Below are 19860 nucleotides of genomic sequence, written 5' to 3' on the forward strand. Positions count from 1 at the left end.
TGTTTTTCAACTGAGTTAATTCTAATAGTATATAAATAAATACTAAAATGTTTGAGTGAAAATGTATTGATTATGAGTTGAAACTCATAAAGGTATGGATCAAAGAATAAAACATTTTTTTTATTGATGAATGTTATAATTATACAAGCATATGAGTTATGATATTTGGATTATGATGCTATATAGAAATTTTGATTGTGAATTAGTGATTTGAGTTAGAATTTTGTGTTGAGAACAAAAGTGATTAAAAGCAAATGTTTATTAAATGCTTTGAGAATGTGAACTTAGTAATGAATTGGCTATTTGTGATGGTATGTGTTATGCGCATTTATGTGTAAGATAAATTTGAGGCTTTACTACACTCACCCCCATATTAGTAAAATGTTACAATGAAATTTGTGAGATTTTGGTTGAATAAGCATACGAGTGTAGTGTTACAGAAGTTCGTGTACGGGAGAATAATAATGTGGTCGGAAAAGTGAATGAATTAGAAAATGAGGACAATATAAAAAGAGAGAAATATTTGATAGTTCTGAAAACTACTCAGGTTATCAAAATGGATATCATTCTATATGGATTGTAATTTTTCGATACTTTGTGTAGCTTCAGATGCTGAAATATCGCTATCCTGATTTTCTTATGAATCTATGTGATTATCTGTAAAAGATATGAAAATCCAAAATCATGTGTGAATTTGAAATATACTGTGGAAGTAAATCATTAACCTACCATCTGGTAAGATTTTCGGGGACGAAAATCCCTAAAGGGGGGAGAGTTGTAATAGCCCGATTTTAGGCTTAGTCGGAACAGTGGTTTCGGGACCACAAATCCGACGAAAAAAAATGTAATGGCTTGAATTTTCAGAGGTGTCGGAACGGTGATTCGAGATCACTAAATTCGACAAATGAGTAGAAAATATTATTAATTTAGTAAGTATAAGTTAAATATGAAGTTAGGAAAATTTTTGAAATAGTGAATAGTACACTAGAAATAAATATTAAAATAATTAGAATCGAAATGAGGTATCAAGACCTCGGGGATTTTAAACTGAGCCATAAATATTTTTATAAATATTCATGGAGTGTTAAAAAGTTAGTATTAAAGTTTCGTTAAGAAATTTTAAAGTTCCGATAATTAATTGAACAAAAAGGACTAAATTGTAACAAATGCAAAATTTTGGGAAATGATTAAATAGCTTAAATGATAAAAGGAAGAGGGCTTTAAAGGCAAATAGACCCAAGGTCTATTTGGGCTGGACGGCAGAGGCATGAAATCAGCAAGAAAGTAAGGAGAATTAAGGGCAAAATTGGAAAATTGCAAAATTTGCTTAATAAAGTTAGGACCCAAGTGGAATTATCTAGATTTCTCTTCATTTTTCTGAATTCTCATCAGCTAAAACACCATGGAAGGGCTTCTTCAAGCTGGTTCTTCATATTTTTATTACAAGTAAGTTCAATTCTTGACTATTTCTTGAAATTTTTGTATTTTTATGACTTTTACAACTAGGCCCACTTGTTAAATCCATTAGTTTTTGATTTTATGAAAGAAGTTGAAAGTTGATATGAATATGTGCTGGAAGTATATGATGATTTAGCATGAAATTAGAGCTTTAAATTGTTCATATGCTGATTTTATTGAAAGAATTGAATAGAAAGTGAATGTTTGGGACCTAATAGTAAAAGAGTTTGAAGATAGAGTTATATGTGGAAATTCTGAATTTCAATAGTTGTGTAACAACTTATAATGTCTAGTAAAGTACTAATTGAGAAAATTAGATTAATTGAGGGGTTAATTGAGAAAGGACTGAATTGTATAAACTGTGAAATTTGGGGCAAAATGGAAATCAACATTTTGCACTAAAGCAGTTTTAGACAGCAGCAGTAGTGTAACTTTGAAAAATCACCAAAATTGTAGAGATTGAATTAGAGGATGAATAAAATATGAAACTAAAGCTTATTGAGTCTAGTTTCTTATAAAAGAAATGATGGGAGCAATGGAATTGTAAATCATGAGATATAATAGATTTTGTGAGACAAGGTCAGAATGAATTCGGGTTCCCCTGTTCTGACTTTGGAAAATCATTAAAAATTGTACAAAAATGATTATGAGTTATAGTTTATATGGTTAGAATCCTTAATGAGTCTATTTTTAGAAGAAACAAGCTAAAACATCATCCGAATTCTGTACAATGAGATAATTAATTTTTAGTGAAGAGTGGTCGGAACTGTCAGACAGCGAAACAGGGGAAATTTTAAAGAATAAACTGTACTATTTGACTGAACCAAAAATTATGAAAATTTTATGGTATGAATATATGTGAGTCTAGTTTCAGGGAAAATTAACGGATCTTAATTTGGAGCTCTGTAGCTCCGGATAAAAATAATTTAGTGACTCTGACTCGGATAAACAGCTTTGAATATACATGTTAGTGAATATTGAAATTATGGTTAATGTTGTTTAAGTGTGTTATACACATTAAGGATGTGGAATGGAGAGGAGGAGGAGGAAAATTGGGAAATATATGAATGATTCGTGTATAAATGGTCATATGTTTGATTATAACTCATAAACGATGAAATATGAATGATGCTTATTTTTGTGCATTATTGGTCATGGTTTAAGCTCATGTGTGAAAATAAAGTTCATAGTATGTGTGTATGGTATATTCAGTATATGATTTGGCATGAAATAATACCATGAATGGTTTATGAATTAACACATGTTGGTAAGCCTGATATATGAATAAATGATCAAATTGAGCGGAACGTCGGATTTGAGTACTTCTGATCAAGTGACAAAGTGATAAGTGGTAGCTTTAGCTACACTTATCTGATCAAGTGACAAGTGGAAAGTGATAAGTAATAGCTTCGGCTATACTTATCTGATCAAGTGACAAAGTGATAAGTGGTAGCTTTAGCTACACTTATCTGATCAAGTGACAAGTGGAAAGTGATAAGTAATAGCTTCGGCTATACTTATCTGATCAAGTGACAAAGTGATAAGTGATAGCTTCGGCTACACTTATCTGATCAAGTGACAAGTGAAAAGTGATAAGTGATAGCTTTAGCTACACTTATCTGATCAAGAGACAAAGTGATAAGTGGCTACACTTATCTGATCAAGAAACAAAGTGATAAGTGGCTACACTTATCTGATCAAGAAACAAAGTGATAGGTGGCTACACTTATCTGATCAAGAAACAAAGTGATAAGTGGCTACACTTATCTGATCAAGAAACAAAGTGATAGGTGGCTACACTTATCTGATCAGGGACAAGTGATAAGTGATCATACGTAAGACCATAGTTATACTATGGCAAAGTGAAAGTGAAGTACTCAATTTTCCGTGACCGTTCCCTAATTTGATTAAGGATGGTAAGTGACAAATGGGCCCAAAAGAATTAAAGTAAATGGATAAGTGGTAGTGTATTTATATCAGGACGATGTTGTTATTCAAACTAAAGTGATATTTTCATTGCTAAATTGAGAATTTCATAAATGTGTTATTGAATGGTATAATCAATAAACATTGAGTTAAATGGTAAATACGTATTAGTTTTGAATTTGATGTCATTGAATTGCACGTGAATTAAATGGAAATTGCTAGTGATATGATTTAAATTATGAGCATGAGAAATTGCGAATTGAATGAAATGGAAATGAAGCATTAAATTGCATGAGTATGTATCGGGTCTCGCAGGCCCTAATTATTATGATTATAATATTTTGAGGATATATTGGGAAAAGTTATAGAAACATGTTAATTATTTTGAAAGTTTTAATTTTGATGAAATTTTATAACTCGGTTAAATACGTTTACAAGTGTATGTGTTTTGGTAATGCCTCGTACCCTATTCTGGTGTTGGATACGGGTAAGGGGTGTTACATTTGTGGTCCCGAAACCACTATTCCGACTAGGCCCAGAATCGGGCTGTTACAACTCTCCCCCCTTAGGGATTTTCGTCCCCGAAAATCTTACCGAAAAAGAGGTTTGGGTACTGTTTCCTCATAATTTCCTCCGGTTCCCACGTAGCCTCTTTCATTCCATGTTTTTGCCACAACACTTTCACTAAGGCTACACTTTTATTTCTTAACTGTTTGACCTCCCGAGCCAAAATCTTTATGGGTTCTTCTTCATAAGTCATATCTGGTCGAACCTCAATCTCTGTAGGAGAAACTATATGTGAAGGATCCGAACGATAACGTCGCAACATCGACACATGAAATACATTATGTATCTTTTCCAACTCTGGCGGTAAAGCTAACCGATATGCTACAGGGCCAACTCTCTCGGCAACTTCATATGGTCCAATAAAACGTGGACTTAGTTTGCCTTTACGACCAAATCTCAGAATCTTCTTCCTTGGGGATACTTTCAAGAACACTTTATCACCCACTTGAAACTCAATTTCTTTTCTCTTTAAATCCGCATACGACTTTTGCCGATCTGAGGCAGCTTTTAGGCAATCACGGATTATTTTCACCTTTTCTTCAGTTTCTTTCACCAGGTCGACTCCATGAATCCGATTCTCACCGAGTTCAGTCCAATATAAAGGGGTTCTACATTTACGCCCATATAATGCTTCACACGGTGCCATTTGTATACTTGACTGATAACTATTATTATAAGCAAATTCAACCAGTGGTAGATATTTCTCCCAACTGTCCTTCATTTCTAAAATACAACACCGGAGCATGTCTTCAAGAACTTGAATCACCCTTTCTGATTGTCCGTCAGTTTGCGGATGAAATGCAGTACTGAAATTCAATTTCGTACCCAAAGCTTCCTGTAACTTTATCCAAAACCTCGAAGTAAATCTCGGATCTCTATCCGATATAATAGATTTAGGCACCCCATGTAGTCTCACTATTTCAGCAACATATAATTCAGCCAACCTGCCAAGTGAATAATCAATGCGTATCGGAATAAAATGGGCTGACTTTGTCAATCTATCCACAATTACCCAAATAGCATCTTTCTTCTTTGGAGTTAAAGGCAATCCTGTCACGAAATCCATCGTGATACTGTCCCACTTCCATTCTGGAATCGTTATCGGTTGAAGTAAACCCGATGGTACTTGATGCTCAGCCTTCACTTGTTGACAGATTAAACATTTTGTTACAAATTCCGAGATATCCTTTTCATGCCCGGCCACCAATACAACTTCCTCAAATCATTGTACATTTTCACACTACCCGGATGGACTGATAAATCACCACTGTGTGCCTCACCTAAAATAGTCCGAATTAGCTCATCATTTCTCGGTACACATATTCTGTCCCTGAACATCAGGCAATCATCTGAACCAATTTGAAAATCCGAGTCAACACCTGCTTCACACTGAGCTCTCTTGGCTTGCAATTTACTGTCATTCTTTTGAGATTCCCGAATTTGCTGAAGAAATAACGGTCTAGCTCTCAATTCAACCAACATTGAGCCATCATCAGATAAAGTTAACATCGTACCCATAGCTCTCAAAGCAAATAAAGATTTTCTGCTCAAGGCATCAGCAACCACATTAGCTTTCCCGGGGTGATAATCAATCACTAGCTCATAGTCTTTGATTAGCTCGAGCCATCTTCGTTGCCGCAAATTCAAGTCTTTTTGACTCATCAAATATTTCAAACTCTTATGATCAGTGAAGATTCGGCACTTTTCACCATACAAATAATGACGCCAAATTTTTAAAGCAAAAACAATGGCAGCCAATTCTAAATCATGCGTCGGATAATTCTTCTCATGCGGTTTCAACTGTCTCGAAGCATAAGCTATTACTTTGCCCTCTTGCATTAACACACACCCAAGGCCATTCAACGATGCATCACTGTAAATCACAAACTCCTTCCCGGACTCAGGTTGCACCAACACTGGCGCCTCAGTCAATAATGCCTTCAACTTTTCAAAACTCTGTTGACATTTATCGGTCCATTCAAACTTGACATTCTTCTGCAGTAACTTAGTCATAGGAGAAGCAATCATCGAGAATCCCTTGACAAACCGTCTGTAATACCCAGCTAAGCCCAGGAAGCTTCTAACTTCAGTCACATTCTTTGGTGGCTCCCAATCAACAATTGCTGAAATTTTGCTTGGATTAACCCGAATACCTTCACTTGAAACTATATGTCCCAAGAATCCAACCTCACGAAGCCAAAACTCACTTTTGCTGAATTTAGCATACAATTTCTTTTCTCTCAGAATCTGCAACACAGTTCTCAAATGTTCTGCATGTTCCGATTCATCCCGAGAATAGATTAAAATATCATCTATGAACACCACCACGAACTTGTCTAAGTACAGCCGAAAAATTCGGTTCATCAAGTCCATAAAAATAGCTGGAGCATTAGTCAACCCAAAAGGCATTACCAGAAATTCATAGTGTCCATACCTCGTTCTGAAGGCGGTTTTCGGCACATCAGACTCTTTAACTCTCAACTGATAGTAACCAGACCTCAGATCGATCTTGGAGAACACTGTTGCCCCTTTTAATTGATCAAACAAATCATCAATTCTCGGCAAAGGATACTTGTTCTTTATGGTCACCTTATTGAGCTGACGATAGTCAATACAAAGTCTCATAGAGCCGTCCTTCTTTTTCACAAATAACACAGGAGCACCCCAAGGAGAAAAACTCGGTCTCACAAATCCTTTATCTGTCAACTCTTGTAACTGAGCTTTTAATTCCTTCAACTCAGTCGGAGCCATTCGATACGGTGCAATAGAAATCGGTGCAGTACCAGGTAACAGATCAATAGAAAACTCAACTTCTCTAATCGGAGGTAACCCAGGCAATTCCTCTGGAAATACATCTGGAAATTCACAGACTACCGGCACTGATTCAAGCTTCGACCCAGTTATATCAGTATTCAACACATAAGCAAGATAAACTTCACATCCCTTTCTCAAGTATTTCTGAGCAGACATGTGCGAAATCACCATAGGCAACTTATTCGGCTCCTCTGTTTCAATCCGGAGAATTTCACCATTTTCACACTTTAATTCAAGAATTTTCTGTCTACAATTCACCTTGGCATCATGCAATATCAACCAATCCATCCCCAAAATAACATCGAACTCATCAAATGGTAACAACATCAAATTAGCCAGGAAACAGTGACCTTGAATCATCAGGGGGCAATTCTTGCAAATCTTATCAACTAAGACATACTTGCCTAATGGATTTGATACTTTAACTACATATTCAGTGTTTTCAACAGGTAATTTCTTACTAGATACCAATTTCATGCATACATATGAATGAGTAGAGCCGGGATCAATCAAAGCAATAACATCTATATCATGAAGAGAAAATGTACCAGTAATCACATCGGGAGATGAGGCATCCTCTCGAGCACGTATGGCATAAGTCCTGGCAGGCGCTCTAATTTCTGATCCTCCAGCTGCATGAGGTATTACTAAATTTTTAAAAATTTTCGACAGCATTCCTACTTATTTTTGCTTAAACCTCCTGCAAATTTAGAACACATTCCAATATACCAACCAATTTCATTTGTATAAACACACATATAGTTTAACTATTAATAAACACTACATTTAAAAGGGAACCATAACATATATTTACATGATGATCCCACATTACATAAAGTGTCTATACATGCCATAAAATTTCGGAACACTAGTAGTAAAATACCCCAAATGTGAAGGATAGTGTAGATGATTGTCTGACTTCGTTCCAATTTCCGAGTTGTTGGAAGTCACTATAACCAAGAGAAAAATAAAATCGAGTAAGCATATAGCTTAGTAAGTAAACACATGATAAATAAGTAATTACTCCCATAACTACACCAAAATATAAACTTATTCATGAATAACTTTATTGTTTAGGCAATTTCCAGCAAGCTGTTTTTCTGCGTCATAGTCGTTAATTTATTTTTATCTGGAGCTACAGGGCCCCAAATTGAGTTCCGTAAATTTTCCCTGAAACTAGACTCATATACCATTTCACCATAAAAATTTCAGAATTTTTAACCTAGCCAATTAGTACAGTTTATTCATTAAACCTTCCCCTGTTTCACTGCCCAACGGTTCTGACCCTTCCTCACTAAAATTTACTTAACTCTCTGTACAAAATTTGAAAAATGGGTTTTCTTGTTTCTAATAAAAATAGACTCAATAAGGATTCCAGGGATATAAATTTCATGCCATAATTATTTTTTTTCAATTTTTGGTAATTTTCCAAAGTTAGAACAGGGGATCTCGAAATCAATCCAGCCCTGTTTTAGTAAAATTCAGATATCTCCAAAAATACAACTCTTTTGCTTATTCTATTTCTTTCATATGAAAACAGACACATCCAGCTTCAATTTCATATATTATTCAGCTTCCCATTCATTTTCCACCATTTATGGTGATTTTTCAAAGTTACCCAACTGCTGTTGTTCAACACAGTTTATAATTAAATCGTTCCTTTTTCGTTTTTGATATTTTCTCCCATCTCATACATGGATCGATTTAGTGTCCAACTCAATATTTACCCCATAAAATTTTCCACCATATGGCAATATTCACCTTCCACACTTTTTCGTTGAACACTCGGAATGTTAACCGTTATTGGTGGATCTCGCACTTAGCACCACCACTGAATCGGGGAATCATCACTTAGCAACCCCTCGGGGGAATCAGCACATAGCAACCCCCTTTTCATTTCAAATATACAATGGATATCGCACTTAGCAACCCCTCGGGGGAATCAGCACATAGCAACCCCCTTTCACATTTCAAAGATATGGTGGATATCGCACTTAGCACCACCAATGAACCGGGGAATCAGCACTTAGCAACCCCTCGGGGGAATCAGCACATAGCAACCCCCTTTCACATTTCAAAGATATGGTGGATCACGCACATAGCACCACCCATAAATCGGGGAATCAGCACACAGCAACCCCTTTTATATACAACATACTACGGCTTATTCCGAGTGTTCAACCCATAACCCATATATTGCAACCCTTTATCACCTTTCCCGATTTAACAACATTTTTAGGATATTGCCAAACATTTATTTTAATTCCAAATAAATCTCAACATATATCAAATAATATCAAAATAATACATTAAGTCACGTGTTTACTTACCTCGGTGCAAAATATCGTAATTTTGCACTTTACTCCACTATCTTTTCTTTTCCTCGTTTGATATACTCTTCACGTCTTTCTTGATCTATAATAGCAAATTTAACTCGTTTAAAGTCCACATTTATTAAAATAATCCACCACCCAACTTTTTGAAAATTACAATTTTGCCCCCAAACTTTTGCATAATTACACTTTTGTCCCCAAGCTCGGAAATTAAACTTCATCACTTATTCTTAAGTTTTATAACATGCTGAACGTTTTTCCCTTCTATGGAAACATTAAATTCCCACTCCAACACATACTTTTGAATATTAATTATTTTTACCGATTATGTCTATTTACCCGTTTTCGCTTAAAATTGCTTAGCAAAAGTTGTTTAACATAATCTCTAGCTTCATATTCCACCATAAAACAGCAAAATAAACACATTTCACCTATGGATATTTTTCCAAATATGAACCCTAACATGAATTAATGGTAGAATAAGCTAAACCAAGTTACCGGGACTCCAAAAATACGAAGAACATTAAAAACGGGGCTTAGAATCACTTACTATGGAGCTTGAAAGCTTAAAAACCCTAAATATGGCTTCCCCCTTGCTGATTTCGTTCACCATGAAGAAGATGAGCATATTTTGCCATCTTTTTCCCATTTAATTCTATTTAATAACCAAATGACTAAAATGCCCCCATTTAAAAAAAATCTATTTCACCCATTTCTTATGTCTATTTTTGTCCATCAACTAACTAATGGTCTAATTACCACATAAAGACCTCCAATTTAAAATTTCATAACAATTAGACACCTCTAAGATGTAGAACTCAACTTTTGCACTATTTACAATTTAGTCCTTTTGACTAAATTGAGTGCCCAAACGTCGAAATTTTCGAACGAAATTTTTACGAAAATTTTTCGTGAAATTGTAGATCATAAAAATATAATAATAACCATATTTTCCCTCGTCGGATTTGTGGTCCCGAAACCACTATTCCGACTAGGCCCAGAATCGGGCTGTTACAACACCTGAGTGAGTTGTTCTCTTTCAACTTCACTCGATTCCGCATTGAGCTCACCAAAATTTCTTTTGAACCAATTTATATCTATTCGGGCTCTATAAATCGTGTTTGAAACCCTCCCTAAAAGTTGTTTGCTTACATCTCTTCAATCGACTGTGACAATTGACCCAGTCACTACCAGGCCATCCACTGGTAACCTGAGCTGTAACTGCACGTCCTCGAGTGTGTCTCGGGTCTCCACCTTTCCACCAATGTGCTTACAAGTGTGGTGTCCAATTTACACTTCTACCCATACGGGCCACGTGCAAAAATTCAGCATCTCTCAAGTATGGTTCGATTAAAGACAATGGAGGAGTGAGTATATTAGAAAGATACGTCTCCAAAATCCGATCTTCCAACTATATATAAAATATTAAATTTCAATATAACAAGAAAATATTTAAATTAGATTAGATTAAATATAAAAAAATCTTACTATTTGCAATTGATTGATCAAAATGTGCTTGTCATCCAAATGAATTAGAGATTTTTCAATTACTAATTTCAATAAATACGAAATAAATTGTAATACAAAAATTAATTTTTAAAAAAAACCTTAATACAATTTTAATAAAAAAAAGTTAAGGAATAAAAATTGAGTGAGAAATTTGATAATGTGAGAGAGAGATAAGTTGAGATTGAATTGAAAATGAATAGAATTAGGGGTTTAAATAGGAAAAAGAAAGTATTTGATGGGTGTGGGGCAGGGGGTTGAATTGCTATTGAAATAGTAGCCGGAGGTGGGGGAGCTGTTAGGGTGGATAGTCATTGTGAAAAATACTCCTATTTGAAAGCGTTTTCAGTGGATGTGACAGAAAGCGTATTTAGTTGGAAGTATTTTCTTGTCGATCTGCTAATTAGATGCATTTTCATTTTTTGGTCTAATCCTGTAAATTTTTTAAAAATCGGCCTAATCTGATTTTTTATTATTATAAAAAACGACATGTTTAGATAATTTATCCCAAAGTGAAAGGTTAAAAGAGAAGTTAAAAGAAAAGTGGGTGGGGGAATATATGCCCGAGAGGCAACCTAAATCTATTGAGCTATGGGGTTTGGTAAGACTTTTTAGTACTCTCATCGGTGGTTAAATTAATAGTTAAAATATTTCCATGTCCCTTTACTTTATTTTTTTAAGTTTAGAATTTAATCATTCTACATTTACTGTAAAGAATTTAATTACTTTTTATTCGAATTTAAAAATATAAATTAATTTTAATATTATTAGAATTCTTTTATTAAGTTTAAATTTATCAAAATAAGAAATTTAATTTCTAAAAATTAAAATAAAACGTTTAAATTCCAAATATCGGGTAAGTATAGTCTCTTCTCACTTTACTCCTCTACTGTACAATACAAGCTTTATATTTTTGGTCCTCTCTTTCCATTTTTGTAGCCTCTTTATTCACGTTTAAGAAAGTAAGAATGTGACTCGAAATACGTTGAATTCAAACCAGAGGCGGTCCCCAAACTTTAATAAAATATTAGCAATTTGCTAAATTGACCCTCCGAAAATAATAGAATTTTAATTTAGTATTTTAAAAAAATTATAAAAATATAAGTTAATACAAAGTTGAAATTAATTTTAGTTCTCATAAAAATGCATAATTAAATTCCAAATCCCCAATCTTATTTTGCCCTAATTCAGTTTTTACTTTTAAACTTAAATATCATTCAAATTAGATTTGGTTACTTGGTAATTTTCAACTGATTCTCATATTAACTTCAAGTTCAATCATGTTTACTAGGGTTCAAAGTTGAAAATTTTTTATACTACAAAAATAAAAAATACAAAATTTAATTATACTCGTAATTTGTAAACTATTAGAATCACAATCCTTTTATAATAACCCCATTTATCTATTAAAATTTTAAATTTCATTTTTTGTGGTTGTTATACGCTCATAATAACATTTTTTAAAAAAAAACTTCAATTTAAAAAAATTATAATGTTCTAATATTAATATTATTTTGTGAGATTTAAATAATAATTTTACTAAATTTTACTAGTGCAATTTAATTATTATTATTTTTCATTTAATAAAAATATCTTAATTAAAATTTATTATTTGAATTTAAGTGAAAAATGGTTGTAAACACCTTATTTAATAAATAACGTACTTTATACTTTATGATGATTGTGATAGATAAAATGATTGTAATAGGCCAATTTTGGCCTGAGCCCGAAAAAGAAAAATAATAACCTAATAAATAAAGCCAAAGATGTAATCGGTCGAAAACAAGCCTAAAATGGTCAAATTGAAAGACAATCATTAAATTAGGGCCAAATCAGAAAGATGGAGAAAGCCAAGAAGTTATCAAATTTTGTTGACTTTGTAAAGAGCCAAAAATAGGAAGATTTATTTTATTTTATTTTAATTTATTAAATTAATTAGCTTATTTTTAGTAAACCTCATGTATATAAATAGTGATATTTTGTTCTTTGAAAGGATCAATTACTTTTGTATTCCTACTTCAATTTGAAATTGAATTATTCTCTCTTTTTCTATTTCTATTGGAATTGAATTATTTTCTTTTCTCTTTCAATTTAACGTAGGAATTTTGTCCATTTCATTTCAATTTCTTTGTTTTTCTAAATTCGTCCAATTGCTTTTAGCCCTTCTACTTTTTAATTGTTTTGCAATTAAGTTTTTATTATTTTTAATTTTGACCCTAAAATTTGTTTTGACTGCATTTTGGTCCTCCTTGAAGCTGTGCGTTTTGGAGGGTGGGGATTATTTTCCTTTTGGTCCTTCCTTGTTATTCGCACGTTCAAATTGGTCCATTTCCTTTTATTTATTTTTGATTTGCCCCAAAATTTTACTTTTAGGTTCGATTTAATCTTTTTTTTTATTTTCGCTATTTTATTATCAAATTAACTAATTTAATATATTATTGCTATTATTATTATGTTTCTATTTATATTTATTTTGTTATTCCAATGTTATTTTTATTTATCTAATTATTATTTATCTATTTATATTTCTACTATTATTATATTTCTATTTATATACTAATATTATTTTCATTATTATTTTTTTTTATATATGCTTTTTTTACTCTTGTTATTAACATTTTATTTTTTTATTTATATCGTGTTGTTATTTATTTATTTATGTCCTCTTATATGATTTTAAAACTTTTATTATTATTATTATTATTATATTTCTATTTATATTTATGTATCAATATCATTATTTTTTTATATATTATTATTATTATCATTATTATTACTATTAGTACTATTATTATTTTCTATTATTATTATTATATTTATTTATAGTATATTTATTCACAAATTGCTCCCTTAATTTTATTTTATATTTTAATTTACTCTTCTATTTTTAATATTTTACAAACAGCTTTCTTCAATATCTGTTTTTATATCTATTTATGTATTCATTAGTCATTATTGTACCATAAAAATTGGTTTTGTCTTGTTCAGTGCCTATTTTATTTTTGTTATCATTGAAATTATTTGTTATTTATTTTATCTTATTTCCCTTCGATTATTCGTGTTGGTATTAAAGTGATAGTATGTGGCTATTGCATTATGTATACTAGGATTTGTTAGTATTTCCATATTATAGACATTCCTTAACATAACATTTTATTCGCACATTATTATTCCATGTTCATATTGCCATTTTAGTTTGTTTCGTTCAAATCATATCGAGAATTAGGTCCCAACGTATTTATTCATAATGTGCCGTTTTATTATACTTCAAACAAAATAAATATACATTGTTTTAAATTCATATTTGCTATTATTTCATAAAAAGAAAAATTTCAAAATAAGACAATGTTCCGTATTTGGAAACTCGAGAGATCGCGCCTAACGTACTGGGTTTCGATTTTTCTCATTTAACCCAAATGACCGAATATCCTTTTAAAATTAAAATACATGAGTTTTGAAAATCAAAAGACAAGCTTATTCTCGAAGGTTTAAAATGTCGTGTGCTGACGTACTGGATGTGACATTTTATTACTTCGGGACAAGAAGGTCTTTAGCATTCGCTTCGTTTATCCAAACATTTCTTGTAAAATTAACGTTAATAAAAAAGAGAGGATCGTATTTTAAATTCTTTTTAGGTTTTTATCTTTCGATGTTAAGACATTAATTAATCAATTAGGTACCAATTTTGGGCGTTACGAGGGTGCTAAGCCTTCCTCGTGCGTAACCGACTCCCGAACCCGTTTTCTCGAATTTCATAAACCAAAACTATTGTTTTAGTAAATCAAAACGTTTTATTAAAACAATCAATCACAAGGTGACCCGATCACACCTCATAAAAAAGGATTAGTGGCCACTCCAATTTTTGTTTTCAAAACAAAAGTCAACCATTTTTTCTTTTCAAAAAAATGGTTTTGACAATGATAATATAAAAAGTAAAAATAAAACATAAAAACTTAAAAATTATAATGAGAGTGGTGCACTGCTAATAGAGCTTTTAAACTCCACAAAAGGATCAGTGAATTAACAATTGTTCTATAAAGATATAGTAAATATTAAAAAAATAAATATTTTAAAACTGTTTGTATATACCATCAATATACCAAATACTAATCTTTACAATACTAGAATACTATTGTAGTGTATAGAGGGTGAATTTTACGGAGAGAATCGATAATTAAATCATTTGAAAACGTGAACCGATCAAAATTGACCTAATTCGAATAAGTTAGGCTTATGGTTGTGTCATTTACATCTACACTTGTATATAAATATAAGCTCAAAATATTCCTGTCACTGATTTGGTGGGAAAATGGAAATGAATGGGAATATTTGGGAAAATGCGAATGTGCTAAAAAGAATCCCCAAGCATTCAAGTTTCCCAAGCCCCTACTAAATATATATATATTGATGGCAAAAAATAAAAAAAAAATCTTTCATTGATGAAAATATCAAGCTTACCCACATTCTCAATCATCATTACAATCAATAACATCAACACTATGTCTATGGCCTTTTTCCCACTATCATAATCCACCAAACAATGGCCCCAAAAAGCACCCACAATAATGGAGTATTAATGAGCTTTCCCAAAACACCATCATCAATTTTCTTATCCCGAACACTACTTAAACCAACTTTCTGATTGATAAATGCAGATAGAATTTCATTGTGATTGTAACTACTTCACCATTGATATTATAACACGGTTACTTTCATGAAAGTTGCAATATAGACTTCCTGTTTCTTTACTAGCCTAAACCGAGCTACAACGCAGACAACTGAAACTTTATATGATTCTTGAGGTTCCTAATATGTTCTTTGTTTCTTACCCTCTTTTTTTAGCCCCATAACAGGTTTAGTACTCTTGTCTCACCATATGTTTGAGGAAGCACAATATGCAGTGGTAAATATACAGACTGCAGTGGCAAGAATTAGAAGATCAGAACTGCTATTGTGATTATTACAGCAATTGTACATATCATTGCCTGCAAAAAATAATGATTTGGAATTAAATATCAAAGATAAATGGCCTATAAAGGGGACGCATATTCTTCGTTACCTTATATCATTCCAAGTTCAACTAAATAATTTTTTGCAGTTTCTTCAATTACTTTCAGATTTGATCCTTTCACCCAAGTTTCAGACGTTGACAATAATAAGGGTCCTATAAAGTTTTAGAAGAGTATCTTGCAGACCAAACACAATTCAACAGTGGGGAACATAAGGAAATTTGTAATTGTGATAATCACTTCTACCAGATTACATTATGTGTTTTAGTCAAAGTAAACGCGCACTAGAAAACTGTTAAGGACCTTGTATGCAACTAAAATAACCACAAAACTAAAGAAAACACCAATCTCTATATTAGCACTTACAGCTATTGCAGAGGCAGCAAGTCCAGCTCTCTCCCTAGGATCTCTGTGGTAGTAGCTTCTAAAGTAGAGAATGGTAGCATAATACCACATGAAAGGGAAATCAAATCCTAACAGAAGCCTGTAAAAGAAAAGCAGACATGCTCAGAAGTCCAAAACAAGAAGAAGAGTTGAAGGAGGATGGTGGGGAGCAAGGGAACTCACGAAAACCATCCTATTCCACAGCCAAAGCAAGGAAGAGGTTTATCGTACATCCCCAGGCGCAGGTCTTCTGCATCTCTAATAAGTGTATATTCGTCATTTCTGCCTTCAACTGGTTCTGTTGAGTGCTCTGTATTCACCAAAATTCTTACCACATCAATGAAAGTAATCAAAATGAACGTATTACACATAAATTTTACTCAAAGAGGCTCAATTGAACACATTGATTGGTGTATTGGAGATGTTTACCAAGAAACATAGCAGATAGCATGGTTTAAATTTCAGGTTCGAGTGAAATGTTGAACTGAAACTATTTTGAACCAGAACAGGCATCCAAAACTCCAAATTTTAACAAGACCTCCAACAACGGCTAACCATAAGAGCTCCTACCATCCATTCATATGCATGCAATTAACAGGTTCATAATATTACATAAGCAGGACAGTAACTTTTATGATGCATGACCAGTGATTCAATTCTTTAATCTTAAGAAATCATGACATATTTGTGCTCCTTTGACAATCGAGAACCAAAAAATACTTTAGTTGAAGTGAACTGATTATATTCATGCAGTGGATTTCATATTGGTTGAATTTGACAATTTGCTGATACACGAGCAGCTACTGCCGGTAAATTCATCGGACAAAGAGAACTCCCAGCAAGTAAAATCAAATCTCATTAAAGCCCATATAGGCACTTTTAATCGCATGTTCTAGTAGTTATATTCATAGATTTGTCAATGTAATGACTTCATGGATTGCTCAGGGCTTTCCTTAAACTGTCGATGATAACAGTTATTAGCACAAATAAAGGAGACTATTGACATTTTTAACCTCAAGTAGCACATTAAATACACTTCTGATTTAAAAACTCGAAGACGATCCGCAGCACTTAAACGAAATGGTCCTAACTAGTAAATACTATAGCTGATTAATTTGTAAATGACCATATAGAAAACTGAATACAGGAGACAAAATTCCATAAAGCTATGTGAACAATACAATTTCACAGCCAATAAGCAATTTTTGAGCAAGCAGTGAACTATTATACGCAGAACTAAAAGATGTAGAAGGAAGAAGGTCAGTACTCCAATCCATGTATTTGGAATATCCAAGTCTAACACTTAGTCGATGGGCTCAGCTCTTCACTCTGCCCTTTAAGGACCTGATTAAAATATTCAGAAGTATATATAATAGAAGTAAAAAACTTGATTAGGCTCATAAATCAACTTTCTGAATAATACATGGAGCCACAATGATGTTGAAAGCAGGAACCAATAGTTCATATTCCTCAAGGATTTAAAGTTTATTAAGTTATATATCAATATTTTCATTGTGATTGTTACTAGTTCATGTGTCCTTTGAAGGACAGGCTCTGTCGTGAACAGGGAAGAATGCCATATTAGCAGCTACAATAGCCATTAGAAAGGTTTCATTAAAAGAAAATGTTAATATCCCGATACTGGATACTGATTTTGACCTATGAAACTGCTATCTGGTCCTATCCCCCAAAAGAAGAATATTACAAAACCAAATTTCAAGAAAACCAACCAACCATCACCCATTTAAATAGCTGCAACATATAAGGACCATTTAAGAATCATTTTAATTATGCATAAAGAATGTTCAATTACCTAAGCTCTCCTTGCTTAAAAGCAAGAGGTAGCAAAAAGTTTTACTCGAAGAGGCTAAATTTAACACATTCAATGGCCTAATGGAGATGTCAGTCAGAAACATAGCAGAGTTTGATGGTTTAAACTTCTGAGTGAAATGCAGAACTGAAACTATTTCGAACCAGAACAGACATTAATGAAATGCCAGTATTGGTTACCGATTAATGTTCCTAAATTCGTTAACCCCTCATATGCATGCAAAAGAAATTAACAGATTCATCATACTGCATGAGCACGACAGTAACTGTTTGATCTCTAGAAATCATGATATGACAATTATTTTTAGTCCTTTAACAATTGGGAACCAAAAACGCTTGACTACAAGTAAACTGCTTATGCATGCAGTAGATTTCATATTTAGTTCAATTTAACAAATTAAAGACACCTCAAGGCTTTCCTTCAACAGTCACTAATGACAGTTATTAGTACAAATAAAGGAGACTTATCCTTCAAGTAACAAAGTAAATATGCTTCTGATTTAATCACCCAATGAAGAGACAAAGTACTTAGGATATGATCCTAATTAACAAATATTATAGCTGACTAATTTGTAAATGAACATGAACAACATCAAAATACAGAAAAGATAGCATTCCAGAAAGCTTTGTGAATCATACGATATCACAGCTAATAAGTGATTTGTGTGACGCGCTGAACTGTTATATGCAGAAAAAAGGAAAAGATGTTGAAGGAATGCGATCAGTAATCTAATCCATGTGTTCGGAATATGAATATCCAGGTCTAAAAGTCAGTTGGTAGTCTCGGAACCTCTCTCTGCCTTCGGAGGACCTGCTCTGTCAAGAACACCGGAAGAAGGTACCACCATATTAGCAGCTACACAATAGCCATTAGAAAGGTTTCTAAAAAAAAGCAAATATCTCAATGCTGAGTACAGATTTTAACCTATGGAACAGGAAATACATGGTTCTATCCCCTAAAAGAAGAGTATTACAAAAGCCAATTTTCAAGAAAAACTCGACCAATCCATCACCCTTCACTTGAAAGATTGCCGGAACAACTAAGAATTAATTTAATTATGCAAAAAGTCAAATCAACTAAGCTCTCCTTGCTTAAAAGCAAAGAAATAAAGAGGAAGCAATTCTGTTAAAATCAATTTTATTTAATCAACACTGGCCAAAGAAAAGAACCTTGAAATCCATCAAAATAACGCCACATAATAACCAATTATCCCACTAAAACTCAGACCTTGATTTCTAGAGAGCCTAATTCCCAAAACCCTAAAAAACCCAAACAAGATACAAAGCACAACAATCACTCTACAATATCAAAAAAAGTAATTTAGCAATTAAAAAAAAACAGAGCAATTGATTATGAAACAGTAAAATGTAGCAGCAAAAAGAAAGGAAGGAGTTAAAGTTGCTTACCTGTCTGTCAAAGTGAGAGAGTGAAGGAAAAGAAAAGGAATTTGACAGAAGAGAAAAAGCAGAGCAAATCAAATTTTAGTTGAGAAGCGATTTTCTTTCTTTGCTTTTTCATTTAGTGGGTTTTTATTGATGTCAGCGTTACCTTATTCATCTTCCCCATTAAATAATCAAACCAATAAGACATTGGTTTATGGGGGAAAGAGGGAAAAAAAAAAACTTAAAAAGACACTTTTTGTGTACTGGTTTTGATGTGTTTGGACTTTGGATCGATCAGATGCCCATTTTGTATGGGCGTGTATCCATATATCAGATATAAACCTTAAATCAAACATGGAATATACAAAAAAAAAAATAATAATAATTTTTATTCAATTTTGTTTTTTTCTAAACTAAACTAAAATATAACCATTTAATTATTTTATATTTACATATAAATATATATTTTAATAGAAGGTGTCATAAGGCAAAAACAAATAAAAATTAAACAACCAAGTAGATACATTAGATCGATTTATCGATAAAAATATTAGGCTCGAAAAATAGGATTGGATAAAACAAATTAACCTAGTTTTAAATATGGGTCAGCTTCGTGCTTGAACATTCAAGGTCTGAACTTTGCTCAGCCC

General features: G+C 32.7%; 1 protein-coding gene across 3 annotated transcripts; it reads right to left on the bottom strand.

Annotated features, from left to right (window-relative positions):
- Positions 1-15022: 15022 nt before the first annotated feature.
- On the bottom strand, positions 15023-19495 carry LOC107920693 (60S ribosomal protein L18a-like protein). 3 transcript variants are annotated; one of them, XM_016850511.2, is made up of 6 exons: positions 19235-19495; positions 18467-18638; positions 17265-17341; positions 16181-16307; positions 15980-16097; positions 15023-15589 (listed from the first exon to the last, which is right to left on the bottom strand). In XM_016850511.2, exons 3-6 carry the CDS (start codon positions 17272-17274, stop codon positions 15536-15538), a joined length of 309 nt encoding a protein of 102 aa, XP_016706000.1. In that variant the 5' UTR covers positions 17275-17341; positions 18467-18638; positions 19235-19495; the 3' UTR covers positions 15023-15535. The 3 variants fall into 3 exon arrangements, with proteins under 3 accessions (XP_016706000.1, XP_016705997.1, XP_016705996.1); XM_016850508.2 differs by having other exon boundaries at positions 18467-18643; XM_016850507.2 differs by lacking the exons at positions 17265-17341; positions 18467-18638; positions 19235-19495 and adding an exon at positions 16427-17247.
- Positions 19496-19860: the final 365 nt, after the last annotated feature.

Source organism: Gossypium hirsutum, chromosome A10 (genome assembly GCF_007990345.1).
Source record: "Gossypium hirsutum isolate 1008001.06 chromosome A10, Gossypium_hirsutum_v2.1, whole genome shotgun sequence".
NCBI classification, from domain to species: domain Eukaryota; kingdom Viridiplantae; phylum Streptophyta; class Magnoliopsida; order Malvales; family Malvaceae; genus Gossypium; species Gossypium hirsutum.

Bases quoted from the DNA above. Each gene is read 5' to 3' on its own strand.
- LOC107920693 (XM_016850507.2), bottom strand. From the start codon at position 16,448: ATGCTATCTGCTATGTTTCTTG. The intron at 16,098-16,180 runs GTGAGTTCCCTT...TTTCTTTTACAG, and splicing joins TGTGGAATAGGATGGTTTTC to GCTTCTGTTAGGATTTGATT. The intron at 15,590-15,979 runs GTAAGTGCTAAT...TATTTTTTGCAG, and splicing joins TTGCTGCCTCTGCAATAGCT to GCAATGATATGTACAATTGC.